This window comes from Elgaria multicarinata, chromosome 5 (assembly GCF_023053635.1).
Source record: "Elgaria multicarinata webbii isolate HBS135686 ecotype San Diego chromosome 5, rElgMul1.1.pri, whole genome shotgun sequence".
Lineage (NCBI taxonomy): Eukaryota > Metazoa > Chordata > Lepidosauria > Squamata > Anguidae > Elgaria > Elgaria multicarinata.
In genome coordinates this window covers 109,190,208-109,209,119 of record NC_086175.1, presented here as the reverse complement: position 1 = coordinate 109,209,119, position 18,912 = coordinate 109,190,208, and the positions used below count along the sequence as shown (strand labels likewise).

Here is an 18,912-nt window from a genome sequence, read left to right as displayed (position 1 = left end):
GCATTGTTGCCCATATTAATGAGTGTCTCTAATGCACCTTTTCCACATGGCACTATTTAAAAGTGAGAATCTTGCTTTGTAATCAGAACAGTATGCACAGATTGCGCCATAAACTTTCCTGATGCAACAGAACAGGAATGAGGAAGTCTAGCCTGCTGATGCATGTGGTTACCATCTGGTCTATGGAGGCTATCTAGATGTCCAATGGTGAATAAGGCAGACCTGATCTAGCAACAGCCTCCACCTAAATGACAACATGAGGTCATGACATACATTCACAGTGTTTGAAACAACTGTCCCAGATGGCCAAGACCTCCTTAGACTTCCTGTGGTCTCCTACTGGACAGGCTGACTATTTTGGCCAAGCAGAAGAAACGATAGTGTGTCCTGCCCTGGACCCTGCAAACTGGGGAAGCTGACAATGGATCTGCAGGTTGGAGATGCTGATATTTTCAGGGACAAAAAGGATGGAATGAAAAGCTGAAATGCATTCAGACTGCCCCAATGACCAGGGCCATCACTGATCACATTTTAGGAGGTGGGATCTATAAGAACCTATAAGTCCCAACCCTGTTTCTTAGTGTGGTCCCACTACAATGCAAGCTGTAGGACTGGGTAAGGTGGCATCATGTAAGACCTTGGCTAATGTTAGCTGAGGGCTTTTTAGGTAGATTACATGTCCCATCTGCTACTGAACCTACATAAATCATAATGGCCATGGGGGTCTGCTGAAAATGTCTTCATGGACCTCAAAGTTGCCTCAGCAGGAAAAACAACTTAAGATTTAAAGCCATTTCTGGAAACATTTATCTGAGATATTTCCAACTTCTCCCATATCCTAAACTTCCGTGATACCTATGCAGGCATGATACCTAGGATTCTTACATTATGGTTACCACATGCAAATGGCTGGAAATGCTTACATGTTGCAGTAGCTCCACATGGTGGCTGTAACATGGCACTGCATGGAGAGCTTCCACATCAGTGCTGCATATCCTCCACTTAATGGTAACATTGGGGCGGAGGTCGGGAGCGCTCTCATGGATGCCATATGGAGCCACTACCACACTGACGGGTCTCCAATGAGACACTTCCATAAGACAACTTCAGTGTAAGACTCGTAATCTGTTGTGGGAGTTGGTGATCTTATAGGACAACAGTTAACAATAAATTAAAAACTTCTCATAGCTTCAGAGTGTCACAATCTCATGTACTGGTACAGAGAGGAGCCATCTTGTTGGAAATTTAACTGTACATGCATCTCTTGCCTGGGTTATCTTTTTAACAGGGCAACATGCTCTCACCAAACAAAATTCACTAAATATGTTTTGCTATTAAAGACTATACCAATCTTACTCGGAATATCAGGGATCATATCTATAAAATGTCAGTCAGTCCTTGTACTTTTCCAGCAGGAATGTGATGAGCATGTGCAGAGTGCTCAATGTAACCTACCCGTACACTGCGCTCAACATCTAAGGTCCTCCTCCGAGTGCCTACTCCGAGATAAGCTCGGAGGATGGCAACAAGGGAGAGGGCCTTCTCAGTGGTTGCCCCTCAACTGTGGAATGATCTTCCTGATAAGGCTCGCCTGGCGCCAACGTTCTTATCTTTTCGGCGCCAGGTCAAGACCTTTCTCTTCTCCCAGGCATTTTAACAGCATTTAATAACATTAAGTTGTTTTAATGGACCCCAGAATTGTTGTTTTAAATGGATACTGTTGTTGTTTTTATACTGTTTTTATGTTTTTTTAAAATTTTGTATACTTTTAATGATTACTATTTTTAATTGTTGTAAACCGCCCAGAGAGCTTCAGCTGGGGGGCGGTATATAAATGTAATAAAATAAATAAATAAATAAATAAAGTAATCCCAGATATGTGGGAAATGGTGGTTCCGCATGGCCCTATTGGAGTCCACCCGGAGAACAGCCTTCAGTGTGGTGGCCCCCTTTTATGGAACTCCCTGTCTACAGTGGTCAGGCAGGCGCCCACACTGTCTTGTTTCCAGCACCTCCTGAGAACAAATGTGAAGGGTATATAAGTGCTATAAATAAATAAATAAATGGCTGTGGCTGTTGAGGAGTGAAGAAAATGCATTCTCAATATGAGTTTCAGAAAGGTAGCTGTGCTTCTTGTTTCCACACCAGGGCCAGATCTACACCAAGCAGGATATAGCACTATGAAAGTGTCTTGAAAGCAACATATAAGAAGCAGGAGCCACACTATTGCTTTAGAGCAGTACTGAAGTGCACTGGCAACTGTTGGGGCCCATTGACACATGCCATATGCTGCTTTCATACCGCTTTCACAGTGCTATATCCTGCCTGGTCTGGCTCCTGCCTCTTATGTAACTCTTTCAGAGTGCAATACCCTGCTTGATGTAGATCTGCCCTAGGACTCCAGTCCACAAAAGCTTATAAAAGCCTTTAAGGTGCCACAAGCCTCTTTGTTGGTTTTTGTCCATGCAGCTGTCCTTGGTACTAAATAACCATAACTGCTGCTGACATGTCAAAGACTATGGGAGATGTCTCCCAGGCACATAAGAACTCCTCTCATTTTACAAATTAAGCACCGTACCAATGAATACTTAGATTCCTTGACACGATGTCTCTTTCAAGAGCTTCAACCAGATCTTTGTCATATCCTGCTCCATCAAATTTCTGAATTTCACCGTCACCAGCACCATCCTGGGGGATCTTCTTTCCCTACATCAAAGCGTCGGAAGCAAACCTTTTTTAAGTCAGCATACAAATTAGTTGGAGGCTAAAACAATCTACAGATACAACAATCTACAGCTACATTTCCTTTTCTTGAAGAGTTATCTGAGCTTTATTCCCTTTGTCAACCAATAGGCTCAAACATGCACATGAGAGATATGGAGTATATGTATATTCAAGGGACTTTGATATGAACAAGTTAAAGAGGGGAGAAATTGCATCAGTTCAATGTAAAACACATATTTTATTTAAACCTTAAGATCTGTAGTTCTGGGATTGGGATCAAATTACAATTTCCAGGATTCCCTCGACCCAGCGTGCTTTGTTTTAAAAGCAAACATGAATTCTGTCAATAGGAGCAGGGAGGGCATATCATTCAAAGGGAAAAAAATAAAGGTTCTTGAAAACAGAGCATTTTCAGGAGATTCTGGAATTGGCCACAGCGCTGTAGGTAGACGAGAATTATGTAGTTGCTGCTTTCCAAGGAGGGAGGGACGCAAAAGAGCTGAGACCTATTTAGGGCTTCTTTTATGTTTGTTTTAAAAAGGGCAGGTAAGCACCCATCCTTTAATGAACCATCTATCAATATCTTTAAACAGTTCCAACACTAATATGGCCATTACGGATTGAGGAGATCATGTCTCATCAGTGATGTATCATGGAGACAACATTAGCATAAAATGTACACACCTCTATCATTTTGGCAATAATTGCACTTAGGATAGGAGGCGTTTTAGATTTTAGCAAATGCCTTCAGAGGCAGTACAAACCCCTTGAAAAATTGGTTTGTTGGTAATAGATGTGCAAGAGGGAAGAAAATCCAATGTGATAGAAGAAGAGAGCTTCCAGAACACTGAAACTATGTCATCAGCATAAGCCCCAACCCATACAAATAAAGGGAAGTGAAACAAGGCCCAACAGATATAGGATCTGGGGAACAATTACCTCCTCAGCCCCAATGGCAATCAGTTGTTCTCAGAGGACCCCAGTGAATGCTCCGAGAGCAACTACTCTTACAGCAGCAGTGAAGCTTAGGTGGTGCAAACCTGCTCAGTGCATCTGCATGAACGACTACTGGGAACCCCTAAGTAATCTGCCTTGAGCTTTCCAAAGACACAGTGAGATACAAGTATAAATAATATTAATAACTCAGTGAGTACTCTAAGCCAGCCTCTAATAAAGCCTGTTTGCTTGGAGTATCAAATCTTTGGAAAAACATTTTAATAGCAATGATAACCACTTAAGAACATAGCCATCACAGGCATAAAAACAGAAGACAGACAAATAGGCACTATTTCCGTCTTCTATAAACTTACCACAAACATGTCTATGATATCTAAAATCTTTGCTTAGAGAACATTATGGCTGCATTCAGACAACACAACAGTCAATGGTGGGTTAATAAGCAACTCCATAGTTTACTATCAAGGGGGCACTCCCAATGCAACATGATTATAATCAACTGTGGTGTGGATTAAGGCCAGCGTGGAGCTGACCATTAGTCAATGGTGTGTTTGATTGACACATCCTCTGCTCTCTCTCCCCCCATCAGTCCGCCTGCTGGCATCCCATCAGCCACTGTGAGTTCTGCTGAATGGACTAGAGCGGCCACTTTGATCACTCTTGCCAGGGGACTCTGTAGTCACCAAAAATAACCAAATGTGTGCAACGTAATAGTCAATGGTACCCAACACACAACATGATAATCAATGGTTGTTCAAATAATCAACTCAGCAAAGCGTTGGTTATTTGCACTGGTTATTCCACCTGAATAACCAACCATGGTGTGAAACAGTCCCGACAGATGACACAATAACCAGCCATTGACTACTGAACCCACAGTTCACTATTGAACCGACCATTGGTTATTGTGTCATTCGAATCCAGTCTATGACTATTTTCAGACAAGATGATAGCCAACAGTCGTTTAAATAGTCAATGGTTGGTTATTTAACCCACCATGGTTATTGTCTTATGCGGAGGGAGTTTTTTAACCAACGGTTGGTTATTTGGCTGAAAAAAACAATGCAAATAGCCAGCACTGTGCAGAGTTTGCTATTTAAACCACCATTGATTATCGTATTCTGTAGAGGGCACCATTGGTTATTTCGTCAGCCACAGAGTCGCAAGGCAAGAGTGATCAAAGCAGCAGCTGTCATTCTGGTCCAGGCAGCAGGATAGATTTTCAGCAGCAACTGCTGATGGGATACTAGCGGGAGGACTGAAGCAGGGAGAGAGGGCGGAAGATGAGTGAGTCAACTCAGGTGAACTAATAGTCAACTCAGTGCTGATCCTAATCGACACCATGGTTGATTATTATCCTGTTTTGTGGAGAGTACCACTTAGATAAACAACTGTCAACTTGTTTATTACCACACCGTTGACTATCGTGTTGTCTGAACACAACCATAGCAAATAAGCTAAAATGTGTCTCCACGTTTCAGACACCAACTACACTGTCAAAATAATCTATCATAATTGGGTGGGATAGCTAATACCCTGGAAGACAGAAACAAACTTCAAAGTGATCTTGATAGGCTGGAGTGCTGGGCTGAAAACAACAGAATGAAATTTAATAGGGATAAATGCCAAGTTCTACATTTAGGAAATAGAAACCAAAGGCACAGTTACAAGATGGGGGATACTTGGCTCAGCAATACTACAAACGAGAAGGATCTTGGAATTGTTGTAGATTGCAAGCTGAATATGAGCCAACAGTGCGATATGGCTGCAAGAAAGGCAAATGCTATTTTGGGCTGCATTAATAGAAGTATAGCTTCCAAATCACGTGAGGTACTGGTTCCTCTCTATTCGGCCCTGGTTAGGCCTCATCTAGAGTATTGCGTCCAGTTCTGGGCTCCACAATACAAGAAGGATGCAGACAAGCTGGAGTGTGTTCAGAGGAGGGCAACCAGGATGATCAGGGGTCTGGAAACAAAGCCCTATGAAGAGAGACTGAAAAAACTGGGCATGTTTAGCCTGGAGAAGAGAAGATGGAGGGGAGACATGATAGCACTCTTCAAATACTTAAAAGGTTGTCACACAGAGGAGGGCCAGGATCTCTTCTCGATCCTCCCAGAGTGCAGGACACAGAATAACAGACTCAAGTTAAAGGAAGCCAGATTCCGGCTGGACATCAGGAAAAACGTCCTGACTGTTGGAGCGGTACAATAATGGAATCAGTTACCTAGGGAGGTTGTGGGTTCTCCCACACTACAGGCATTCAAGAGGCAGCTGGACAACCATCTGTCAGGGATGCTTTAGGGTGGATTCCTGCATTGAGCAGGGGGTTGGACTTGATGGCCTTGTAGGCCCCTTCCAACTCTGCTATTCTATGATTCTAAACAAAAGTAAAGCAACCTACCAAACAATAAAGAAAAACAAAATCTGAGGCTTAGACAAAGAGATAACCCTGTAATCATGTATCAAGAACATTTCCCTCAACCCAGAAAGGGTGTACCAAAGTAAAATAAGTATGTTTATTCATAGAAATATATGGCTTGTTATTTAGTAACTTTAGGTAGATCCAAAGAATTTCCTTTACTGTAGTTACTTTTCATTAGTAACATTTCAAAGAAAGTCACCTTTCTTTCCCTTGGTTGTGCCAATTTTATCTAATCTTTTAAGGGTTTCCCCCCACTATAAGAATATACCAAAGTTCTGTTTGCTGCTGTTGATGTGCAATTCAGCATCTCCAACCAAGTGCCTTCCAGATGTGCTGGGACTACAAATTCCATCAGGGATAATGCGTACGTGTAGTCCAACACTTCCAAAGAGTACCAGGCTGAATCACAGTTTTAGCTCCTGACAATGATTGGTATGAAAGAGCCTTTTAAACAGCTTTAGCTACAATAGTATGTATTAACCATTGGATTAATTTTATCACTTATTTATAGAAATCCTCAATGTGAAGAGAAGAAAGAACTTTTCAGAAAGGCAGCTACCTGCACAAGCTGTATTTGTATTATGCAACTTAGCATCATAGGAAGACAATACATTTTAAATTCAGTTCTTGTATGCTAGTACATAGCAAAACTGAAAAAAATGTTCACATTTCTTCTCTTTGTCCTTTCTAGTTTATTTTGGGCACCAGCCTCCCAAGATTAGCTTGTTTTAGGAGTCAAAGAATAATAGGACCATTTAATACACACATGGATACACCATTAATTCCACACACACACCCCAAATTACTCCCAGCACCACCTGTGCATTCATTACACCTAACAGCATACATGGTGGGTTTTTCCTGCCCAGGAATGTGGGAAGAATCATATATGCAACAGCTCCCCAAATATATATACTTCATGACCTACTCACAACACAGATAGATACATCCATGGCAATATTTAAGATCAAGATGTGTTTATTATTTATTTCTAAGATGCATTAGACGCTTTATAGCGAATGTCTCTCATGGCAACATACAAAACCCCTAGCCCAAAATCTATATAAATCAAATCAAAAGCAGCATAATAAATCAGTTGAAAGCAGCAGAGGCTAAAATGAAATATGCCTTTTCTTTTGCACGAAACAATGGCACCACCCTGTTCCACCTGCCCCCTAGGGCTAAATCCGTAGGTCCCTTGCAATCCACAGGCTTCAGAATGGCTAAGTGTGTGTACTGTAGTTAAGACACAGATTTTTACCTTTTCATCTTTTCCTTTTGCTCGAGCTTCCCTTTCTCGGCTGCTGGCAGGTTTTTCATTTTTTGAAATTGGCTGAGCTCTGCCTACAGGTCCCCGCTGCAACCCTGGTGATTCTCTCCTCAGGGGTTTCACTTCTCGATTGGGTCGTTTTATCTGAGGTGGGGCTCTGTCAAGTAAAGAAAGCACACAGGAAGCAGTTAAGAGTTTTGCCATCTTGCTTTGATACCCAATTCGGTGGGAAAAGCTTACATTCAGATTGCTCAGGTTGATTCTGTGAGGAGCCAATGAATGGATAGCCATGCTGGGGGCAGAAGGTTAGACTAAATGCAGATGATGATCAGTTTACTTCTGATTAGTATGCAAAGACTTCTTTAAAAAGAAAAAAGAAAATGACTGCAGAATATCAGGTGCCTTTGCTTATCTGGTGTAAGTCTGTGGTAGTCCATATTAGCAGCAGTATCCTATACTGCTGCTAATTGTTTGAAGTAGAACTGAAAACCACAATTGGCACAAAGGATCATTTGGCAGAATGTCTTAGTTCAGAATCCATGGTTACAACTGTAGCTCCACCTCCAGAGACAGTTGCATCATAGAAACAGTGGTGGTAATCAGATGAAAAATGAAATCAGACGAACAGTTCTAAATCATAATTTTCCTGCACAGTTTTAAGTTCAACCCAGAGTTTGAGTTCTGACCAAAATTAGCATAGATCTGTTTGGTATGGTGTCTAATTATTATTATTAATTAATCAAATTTCTTCAATGCCTTTCTCAGAAAAAGACTCAACATGTCTTAGAACGATTAAAATGTACAAAAATTTAAAGCAGCTAATATTGATAAAACAACTAAATTAAGAAGCCCATTATATGCTGTCAAATGCCTAGGAGTAGAGGAAAGTCTTAACCAAGCACTGAGAAATGACAATGCTTCAAAGAATCATAGAACAGTAAAGTTGGAAGGGGGCCATAAGGCTGTCGAGTCCAACTCCCTGCTCAATGCAGGAATCCAGCTTAACGCATACCTGACAGATGGCTGTCCAACTGCATCTTCAATGCCTCTAGTGTGGGAGAGCCCACGACCTCCCTAAGTAATTGGTTCCATTGTAGTACGACTCTAACAGTCAGGAATTCTTTTCTGATGTCCAGCTGGCTTCCTGTAACTTGAGCTCATTATTCCATGTTCTGCACTCTGGGATGATCGAGAAGAGATCCTGGCCCTCCTCTGCTTGCACTAGGCAGAAATCACTGAAGACCATTCCATAAACAGGGAAGGGCACCACCAAAAAGGCCCTCTCCGTTGTTGCCATGATCCAAATCTCCCTCAGGTATTTTGGTCCTGAACTGTGTATGGATTCATAGGTAAAAAACAGCACCTTGGGGTCTGCTCAGAAATGTACAGGCAATCAGTGCAAGTGGGCCAGAATTGGTGTCATAGGCTCAGACCTTCTAGTTCCCGCTATCAATCTTGCTGTCACATTTTTACACAAGTTGCAATTTCTGAATCATCTTCGAAGGCAGCCCCACACAGAGTGCCAGGAAGAAGTAAAACTGAAGCCACAGCCATAAACAGGTCTAAACAGACCATGACTGGTAAGAAAGAAGAAATAGCTCATTTCTTAGGGATTGTTCTACAGGCTCTCTTTCAAGCTTTAGTTGATTAATCTACCAATTAAACTTGCAATCCTATTTTAAACCCAATTACCTGTGCTCAGCTGGAACAGGAGGTGGCCAAACAGTGGGATCTCTAAAGTGTTCATCTTGATAAGATACAGGAATATCAGTAGGTTTGTCTATTTTAAAGCTCTCTAAAGTGTTGACAATGCTCTTTACTTGCTCATATTCTTCCAAGAGTTCTTGCCGAACCTTGAAAATAAACAGATTATTTTATCTTAAAGCATTCTACTATATTTTACATAGCTAGCATTTAAAAAGAAATATGATCATAAGGATAAGGAAGTCACAATAGTTTAATGGAAGGTGAGAAAAAGGTAGATTGGAGTCCATCTAGGAACCACTGGCCAACTTCTAGTAGACTGGAATTTATTTTATTTATTTATTTAATTTTATTTATTTATCACATTTTTATACCACCCAATAGCCAAAGCTCTCTGGGCGGTTCACAAAAATTAAAACCATAATAAAACAACCAACAGGTTAAAAACACAAATACAAAATACAGTATAAAAAGCACAACCAGGATAAAACCACGCAGCAAAATTGATATAAGATTAAAATACAGAGTTAGAACAGTAAAATTTAAATTTAAGTTAAAATTAAGTGTTAAAATACTGAGAGAATAAAAAGGTCTTCAGCTGGCAACGAAAAGAGTACAGTGTAGGCGCCAGGCAGACCTCTCTGGGGAGCTCATTCCACAGCCAGGGTGCCACAGCGGAGAAAGCCCTCCTCCTAGTAGCCACTTGCCTCACTTCCTTTGGCAGGGGCTCACGGAGAAGGGCCCCTGCAGATGATCTTAAGGTCCGATCAGGTACATATGGGAGGAGGCATTCCTTCAAATAACCTGGCCCCAAACCTTTTAGGGCTTTGAATGTCAATACCAGCACTTTGAATCGGGCCTGGGCCTGGACTGGCAGCCAATGAAGTTGTAAAAGGACTGGCGTAATGTGATTTCGCCGGCCAGTCCCTGTTAGTAAACGGGCTGCCCTGTTTTGTACTAGCTGAAGTTTCCGGACCGTTTTCAAAGGCAGCCCCACGTATAACGCATTGCAGTAATCCAAACGAGAGGTTATCAGAGCATGGATAACTCTAGCTAGGCTCTCTCTGTCCAGATAAGGCTGTAGTTGGTATATCAACCTAAGCTGATAAAAGGTGCTCTTTGCCACTGAGTTCACCTGTGCCTCAAGTGACAGTTCTGGATCCAAGAGCACCCCCAAACTACGGACCCGATCCTTTAGGGAGAGCGCAACCCCATCCAGGACAGGGCAAACATCACCTCGCTCCCTACCCGGTGCCTGTTTACACTTCCCTGTGCCTGTTTGCATTCTCCTTCCCTCTTTATTGTTTACTACAACTTATTAGATTGTAAGCCTATGCGGCAGGGTCTTGCTATTTACTGTGTTATCTGTACAGCACCATGCACATTGATGGTGCTATATAAATAAATAATAATAATAATAATAATAATAATAATAATAATAATAATAATGGACAGATGAACCACCCGCTAACAGTACCTCCGTCTTGTCTGGATTGAGTCTCAGTTTATTAGCCCTCATCCAGTCCATTACCGTGCCCAGGCACTGGTTCAGAACAGCCACTGCCTCACCTGGGTTTGATGAAAAGGAAAGGCAGAGCTGGGTATCATCTGCATATTGATGACACCTCAGTCCACATCTCCGGACAACCTCCCCCAGCGGCTTCATGTATATGTTAAACAGCATTTACCTGTTTGTTCCTGAGATTCTCGCATAAAGCAAGCTGAACTGGGCAGATTTTAGTTTGATCCAGCAGGGCACTTCGTATGCAAGCGGTGCTGCATATTCAGGATCAGTATTCAAATGCAGTCATGTGTACGGGGATGTGGATGGGATTTGTATCAGAGATTCCATGTGGAGGCAATGGGTTCAACTTCCTTCACCACATGCTGTAGCCTCGATCCAATTCCACCATCCACAAACCTGCAGGTTTGGAGCACCCATCATGAAACTTTCACATCAAATCTAGTTTGGCCCTTAGGCAGTTAAAGTACTGAGCTACAATCTCCATATCAGTCCAATGTGAGCAGTCAGTTGGGTTGTGTATCCTCAACCGGTTGTGCTCCTCTGTGGTGCAGGAAGCTTTTTTGTTTGTTTTTTGCCAGCTGATTCTATTTAGAGCATTCATTCCTCAATAAATATCTTTTGCTTTAAAATTCAGATTTAAGTTTCCAAAATATTCAATTCACTCATGACTCTGGACTGCAAAAAGAAGAAATCAAAGAAAACTGAGGAAATGGTTTCCCATTAGATAATCCAATTTCCATTTCTTAACTACCCTTATAAATGTATATGGCACCAGCTCAGGGACAAATGAAATATCTGAAGCTCACTCTGTGTTCAGCAGAGCAGTAGTATTCTGGAATTAAGGTGAATGTTACACTTTTTTATTTATTTATTTCACTTATATACCGCTCCTATAGCCGGGGCTCTCTGGGCGGTTTACAGAAATTCTAAAATTAAGATAAAAACGAGTATATAAAATTTATTCCACTTAATCACTTCCAGATTAAGCATTTGCCTATCCAGGGGAAGGCCTGTGGAGATTGCTCATCCAGCCCACGAATGCTCTGACAACCTCCCCAAGCCTGCCCACTCCGCTCCCAGCCCCTCACCTGAGATAACAAGTGGATTGGGGAAGCAGCAGCACTTGTAGAGGAAGGAAGGAAGGAAGGAAGGAAGGAAGGAAGGAAGGAAGGAAGGAAGGTAGGTAGGAAGGAAGGGCAAAGCCAGGCTTTGCAGCTTCACAGGCTCTGCAGCTTCACTGGCTCTTCATCCCCTTCTCATGACAGAAGACATGAGGCTGTCAAAGAGGCTTCATATCACACAGGCCTTCTCTGTTTGGAGAAGATCAGCACACAGTGGAGATGGTTCTTAGCGGATGTGCTGGGGGGATCCATCCTGTTGATGCGCCCACCAGAGACCAAATGACATCAAAGGATGTAGCCCCACTGCCTAATATCATTTGGCTCGCAGAGGGCAGGGTAGGGGTCATTCCACCCAATTCTGGTTGCCTGCCCCTACCTTAACCCTAAATCCTCATCTCCAACTAAACTGAAGGTTAAGTATAGATAACCTGATTTGGTCACATTCCTCTCTTCTTATCCTGCTTCTCTGTGCTCTTTTTTCCTCCAATATCTCTCCATTGTTAACATTTTGACCGGGGCAAGGATTTGGATTTTGCTTTACTTTTTCTTGCCAAGTACCATGTACACTGATCACAGTATATAAATACATTTTTAAAGTTATTGTCCTTCTTTGAGCTCACACTGAAAACTGGCCAAATGGTGTTAGAAAAGATGTGAAGGTGTCTGCTAGCCTGGATCTGCAGTCTATCAAATTATACTGGGTGTTTTATTATGTGTGGCTAAAATATATAAATAAACTGCAACTCTCACCAATTCTAGAGCTGCTACTTTCTTTAGTTAAATAATATGCTTGTTAACTTCATTAAAAGGTATTAAAGACTGTTGCAATGTGTCATGTGTTCATTTACTACAGGGGTGGGCAACTTGTGGCCCTCCAGCTGTTTAGATGTACAGCTTCCATAACAACATAAGAAGAGCTACAGTGGATCAGACCAAGGGTCCATCTAATCCAGCATTCTGTTTTTCACACAGCAGCCAACCCACAAGCAGGACAGGAGGGCAACAGCACCTCCCCACCCCCACAAGTTCCCCAGCATCATCCCTCACCATCAGCTTTGACCTGCAGGGCAGCAACTTTACAGAATCAAATAGGAACCTCATTCCCAGAATTCTCTGTAGGCTAGCTGGAGTACCGTGTGGATTCCTTAGCACACTGGGTTAAGCAACAACCCTGAGTGAGAAGGAAGAGGACTAGGGCCCAACAATGCTCTGAGTTCTTTGGTAAAAGAAGAAAAGAAAAAAGAACAGGACACAAATGGAATAAACCATCATACCTGTTGCCACTTGCCCTTAAGTGCTGGATCTCTGATTGACTGACAGTGCCTTTGAATTTGCTGGATGACACCTTGATAGTAAACCATTGAAGAGTCATAGTTCCCAAGAAGAGCATATTCCCTTCCTTTTTTAGCATTATCACAAATCTCAGCCAAATTCATCTTCTTTGAGATACCTACAATACAACAAGAAATTATAAAAAGAAAATGATTGCATGTGGTAAAGTACCTTAGGTCTATTGCATGTTTTACAGTTTTACATTATTTATTATTGTTTAGCTAGCTATGAAGCCAACAATCCCCACGGGAAATCTTGTCCAGTCACCTCTCTGGCTTCTAGAATTTCCGGAGGAATTGCCCACATACTTCAAAGAATATGTTGACAGCTATAAGGATGAAACACTTGCTCCTGAGAAAAAATGAAAGCTAAGATTCTCAAGAATCTAAATTCTATGCTCAGTACTAAATAGTGCACCTTTTCTTCATTCCTGAAAAATTGCAATGTACACACATGCCGAAGGGCTTTCCTATGTATCACAGAGCAACACACTCAGATTTACGCCCAAGTGTACACTTTACAAGTAGTTACAGCCGATTCTGGCTCTCTGATGCACATGTTCCATAATATCTGTTTGTCTCATTCAGAATGACTTTTTTTAGGTATTTACCTAAAAAGCATAATGTGTGAATAAAACCGTGTATATACAGTAATGTTGTACAGCACTAGGAGACCCAACTGCAGCATTCACGCATGTGAAGACCCTAATGGCAAGGATGCACCTTTTTGCCACAAAGTATCTTAACAAGAACAACCTTCAACCCCTCTTAATTCTGCCCATCTATATAGGTTCGGGCTTTTCACATATTTCCAAAAATCAACCCATAGACCAACATCTTCTTTTTGTATATTCCAATCTTCATAGAAGATGACTTACTGAATGGCAGTTGTAAAGTGTTCAATACATAGGCTACATTGTACTGCAAGCTTTAGCCTAGCAATGTTCTTTTTTTTTAATGGGCAGAACTGTTAATTACTTGTAGCTGGCATCTTTCCAGGACGCCAGCTACTGGAACAAATTAATGCACCTGAGATATAGCAAAGCCCTCCAGAATGCTTCTGACAACATGGTATTACAGAGGCTGATGTCATCCAGATATTTTTAGCACAAAGAAGACATAATTCACTATTAAAATACACATGAGAGTCTAGTAATAACAAAGACAACAGGAAACGAGTCTTTAAAGATCCAATGCATCCTCAAGTCAACAAAACAGATCTCAAACAGAACAAAATCCATATCAAGAAAGTATCGATAGACCTTCCTCAGTTCAAAACAAAGGCAAAATGACCTCTGTTGTGTCAAACAGTTGTCTGTTCACCTAGCATTCCCTCTGTCACAGCGCCCACTGTGGCACCGCCGCTTGCTAATACTGCTTCCCCCATTCTTGTTTTACTTCTAGTGAGTGTGCAAAGTCATTGGACCTTTTCAACTGAGACGACGTAGCACAAAAGAAACCCGTGGTGGTGCTGGTCTGTTGGTAGACAAACTGCATGTACTGTATCTGCCATGTTGGTCCTGCAACTGCAGTGACCATCTTAGGCTGGAGATTTAACAAAATTGTAAAATTCAACAGAAAGATGAACATCAGGATCTGTCCTGAGAAAGGATTGGTGTAGATGCATTATTAGAGTATTAAGGTACACACTGAATATCTTGTTCCATTCACCGACACCTGTTCCCATCGGCTATTTAACAATCAATTTCAAAAAACCATTAGCATTCACCTTTTCATTCAGATCTACATAGCTGGTATTTGTTATGAACTTCGGCATGAACCAGAAGCTTGGGGCTGACACGTAGCCTAGTGAATTACTATGGACTCTGTGGAAACATCTTCAGAGCATTCTACATCAGCCCTTGTGATTGACATGCAGTATGAAACCCCTGATGGGCCAGGCTAAGTATAAATACTGGGAGCCCAACCAACATAGCAGCAGTATTTTGCTTGGTGCAAACATCAAGATGCCCAAGTTATCATTATCAAATTTAATCACACAATCTTAAAAAAATACCAAAAGGCAGCAGAAAACATTATAATTCAACCTGGAATATGAAATCCAAGAATATGGAATATGAAATAATTCTTGGAATATGAAATCCAAGAATAACTAGAAAAAATAGCCTGAAAGCATATTTTCATGACAGAGGATGTCAACCTGCCACCATCTTTCCCTCCCAACTTAATCAGTTCTCAGATCCACACTAAGTGGATTAGACTCTGCCTGCAAATAAAACCATTTGTTAGCAAGTTCAACCATTATGGCAGGAGTCTTCAACCTTTTCGGACCCATGGACACATTTGGGAATGTGAGAAACTGCTGTGGGCACCAGCACAAAATGTGTCTACCTGTCACAACTTAGGCTGCATCTTATTCAGCAAAAATGCTTGCTTCTTGTTTATTGGACACCACAATGTCTCCTTAATATGTTTTGGCAATGTCCTGTAGTTGCTTCTTTGTGTGGGGAGGTTATTACACAGATTTTTTTTTGTACTGGAACAGTCTTTAATATTCACTGATGTGCACATTCTTCTAAATTATTTATCTGCTTCATGGAAAATAACAAATGGTCAGCATAAATGGATTCTCTGCACCCTTTTGACAGTTAAATGACTGATATTACAACACTGAACGAATAAACACTTATCTCTATAATGAAATCGACTGAGGACCTTACAATGGTTTCAATATTTGAAAGGGTAGCATATGGATGCCACCTTCAAATTGGATATTTGGTCTACTTTTGTTGAAGCCCATCTATAATTGCTAGAAAGTTGTATGCATTTCATACAAATCCACGTACGTATATTTAAAATAAATAAATATTTTTGGGTTCTCACAGGCCTCCACATTGTGGATCCATTCATGGGCGCTACTGGAGGTGTCTGTGGGTGGCGCATTAGGGAGCTCTGCCATATGTTGTATGTTGAGCAACTTAATAGTTCACAAAGGAGAATAGATATGCCCCAACACCATTCCACAATTAAAAGCTGTTCTAGTTTATTGAGGAAGTTACCCATAAATACATACAAAGAGATAAGCAGCTGAAGGGAGTTAGACCAGGGACAAGATCATGATGACCAGTCACGACCTCTCAACAGAACAACAGACTCTAAGTGATGTGACAAGTCAACTCAATCTCAATTTGCCTAACTACTGAATTACTTCTATGTTCCTTATTCTGCCTTCTTTGGGTCAATAAAGTTCAACAGTAAGCTTTCACAGCTTATTCACATCTCCTTTTGTAACCAATATCTTAAGAAATGCTCAGTGTTGACCAAACTATCTTTAGATTAACTCACAGTTCCAAAGTTAAAACAAAACCTTCTCTTTCATCCTTGATTAATCTTATCAACAGCACCTTAGAACATCTAGCGAAATCTTCCTTTAGCAGATAATAAAATATTTTCCGTATGATACAATATCCCTCTTTGATTAAATAACATATTTTGATAAAAAAAACAATAAACAATAGACCAGTCTTTCCCAACTTGGTGTCATCCAAATGTGCTGGATCCCTATCATGGAATAGACTTTTATGTGTTTCACAGAAAATTCGAATATGCCTTTTAGTAAGAAAAATCTGAAATACCTGGGTTAGGACAATAAAGTCAGGGAGAAGGGGGATGCCACAAGCCTTTTATATATCAAATATAATTGAGATCCAATATTTCTACATTTCCCTATTTTGTTTTCTCTCTCTGTTGCATACCCAAGGGAGATCCAGCAGTAAAATAAGCACTTGATTAGGTTTATCCTAGATGGGAAGCTGAAAAAGGGAAAGCCATCTTCATCATTTAGAGCTGCAACATGTATCTGATCATATATTATCCTTTATTCCATAACATCCCATAGACAATAGACATTGCAGTGTTTAAGGCCCCCATCTCCAATCTTTTTTTTTCCTTTTCATTTTGCAGCCATGGCAATATTCCTGATAGACTTTCCAGCTCTTTTATTTATTACAATTCTAATCCGCCCAATAACTAATGTTCTCTGGGCAGACTGCAAAAATTAAAAGACTAAAATGCCACAGAAGTTAAAAATGTAAAACATAAATATCTGAAAGAATACAATGAAATGCATTTTAATGTTAAGCCCATATTATTATTATCTGGTCACCTGACACACCCCACCTTTCTTACAGCCCCCAAATGATAAGGCCTCGAGATAGACGGAGAAAAAGAAAAGGGGAGGGACTTCTCATCACCGTTATGTGGGCGCGGCTCCCGATTGCGCCCCCTCCCCGCACCGCCCAATTTCACCTACATAATAATTACTACCTGCCTTTTCCCTCAGGCCCTCCTCCCCCTTGCCGACCCTCCCCTCAGAATAAGTAGGGAGGACTCACGGGCAAAAGAGCAACACGAATCTGATTCCCCCCGCAAATACACAGCACTCGCTGGGATTGGTAGTTCATGGAGGCTCGCATCTCCTCAGGAGACCAGACAAAGCGGTACCGGCAAGACTACAACTCCCATCATGCTCCGCGAAGCGTGGGGGGGGAAATCTCTCCCTGGTCTTCTTTGAAACTTGCTTACCGGCGGAGGAAGGTCTATGAAATCCGGAGGCTCGCGATTCCTGGCGGGAGGGGCGTGTTTCGCATCCTCCTTACTCCAGGCTGATCTGGTGGGAAGCGAAACGCGGGGCAGGAGGGTTCCTGGGCCTATTACCTAGTGGGGCCGCGTCCTTCGAGTGCGCGCGCGCACGGGGGAAGGGGCGCAGCTCGCTCCCCACAGCCCGTTGGTGTGCGCGCTCGATAGTGGTGGCGGCGGCGATTGGTTACCATGGAGGCAGAGGGGGAAGGGCGAGGAGAGCTCCCGTCGCTCCTCCCCCTGCTGGTGGGAGGGAGACCCGAATCCTTCTCACAGGCTGAGGAAATCCCGACGCCTTCATTGGGCTACAAAGGATCTATCCTGCCCAGTCCTCTAAGTCTCCCCAGCATACGCTTTTCCTGAGTTGAGCACAAGGGAGCAGCAGAATTTTCTGACTATGTCAACAGCTTGTGGCAATTGATAGACCAAAAGGGGTGGGCAACTTGTGATATATATTTATATGGCTACAATCCCCATCATCCTCACCATTGGCTCTACTGGCTAGGGCTGAGGTACGTTGTAGGCTAGAAATCAGGAGGGTCACAAATTTAGGCAAAAGCAGGGCTTCTTAAGACAGGGCTGGGCAATTTGTAGCCCTCCAGATGTTTTGGACTACAACTACTATCAGCCCTAGTCAGCATAGCTAGGTGGATGGTGGGTGTTGTAGGCCAAAACATCTTGCCTAGGCCTGCTTTAAGGAGATTTACACATGATGAATCAGTGGCTGAGTTCGGACAACACACTAATCAACAATTGTTTCCCATTCTGTTCCTATTTTTTAAAAAAACTCCAGTGTCCAAACTCAGCCAACTTTCATCCCACCTGGGCCCTCAATGCAGCTCCTGGTGAAATCACATTAAAGTTTCCATATCATGATAGAATTCGATTGGAATCTCCTTGTGGGCAGGTATCTGTCTTTTTCTTTATGAAACTCTGAAGTGCCATGCACATCATTAAAGCTGTATAATAATGTTTAAAGCCAAAAATGGATTAATTCACTTATGATGCGATCTTATGCACGTTTAAATAGGAAAACAAACAAACCCTACAATGCTGCATTTCCCAGCCAGCAATATTGTAGGATTGTGGGTGTTAACATGATTTATATGGAAAGGAGGACAGGGCTCCTGTATCTTCAACAATTGTATAGAAAAGGAAGCCCTGCCCTCTTGCAGATTTAACTGTTGTGATGAGGAGGGAATTTCACCAGGTGCTGCATTCATACAAATGATACTTGCTGAAATTCCCTTTTCTAAACA

General features: G+C 41.9%; 1 protein-coding gene across 2 annotated transcripts in view; it reads right to left on the bottom strand.

The window, feature by feature from the left end:
- KATNAL1 (katanin catalytic subunit A1 like 1) overlaps positions 1-17,701 on the bottom strand; it is a 36,888-nt gene extending 19,187 nt beyond the window's left edge. The window contains exons 1-5 of one of the 2 annotated variants that reach the window (XM_063126991.1): positions 17,600-17,701; positions 12,998-13,173; positions 9,066-9,226; positions 7,365-7,530; positions 2,579-2,706 (exon numbers count right to left, since the gene is read on the bottom strand). In XM_063126991.1, coding sequence (XP_062983061.1) covers positions 2,579-2,706; positions 7,365-7,530; positions 9,066-9,226; positions 12,998-13,159 — 617 coding nt within the window. In that variant the 5' untranslated portion in view covers positions 13,160-13,173; positions 17,600-17,701. Of the gene's footprint in view, positions 1-2,578; positions 2,707-7,364; positions 7,531-9,065; positions 9,227-12,997; positions 13,174-17,409; positions 17,453-17,599 lie in introns of those variants that run through there. The other variant, XM_063126992.1, reaches the window with a different exon arrangement.
- Positions 17,702-18,912: the final 1,211 nt, after the last annotated feature.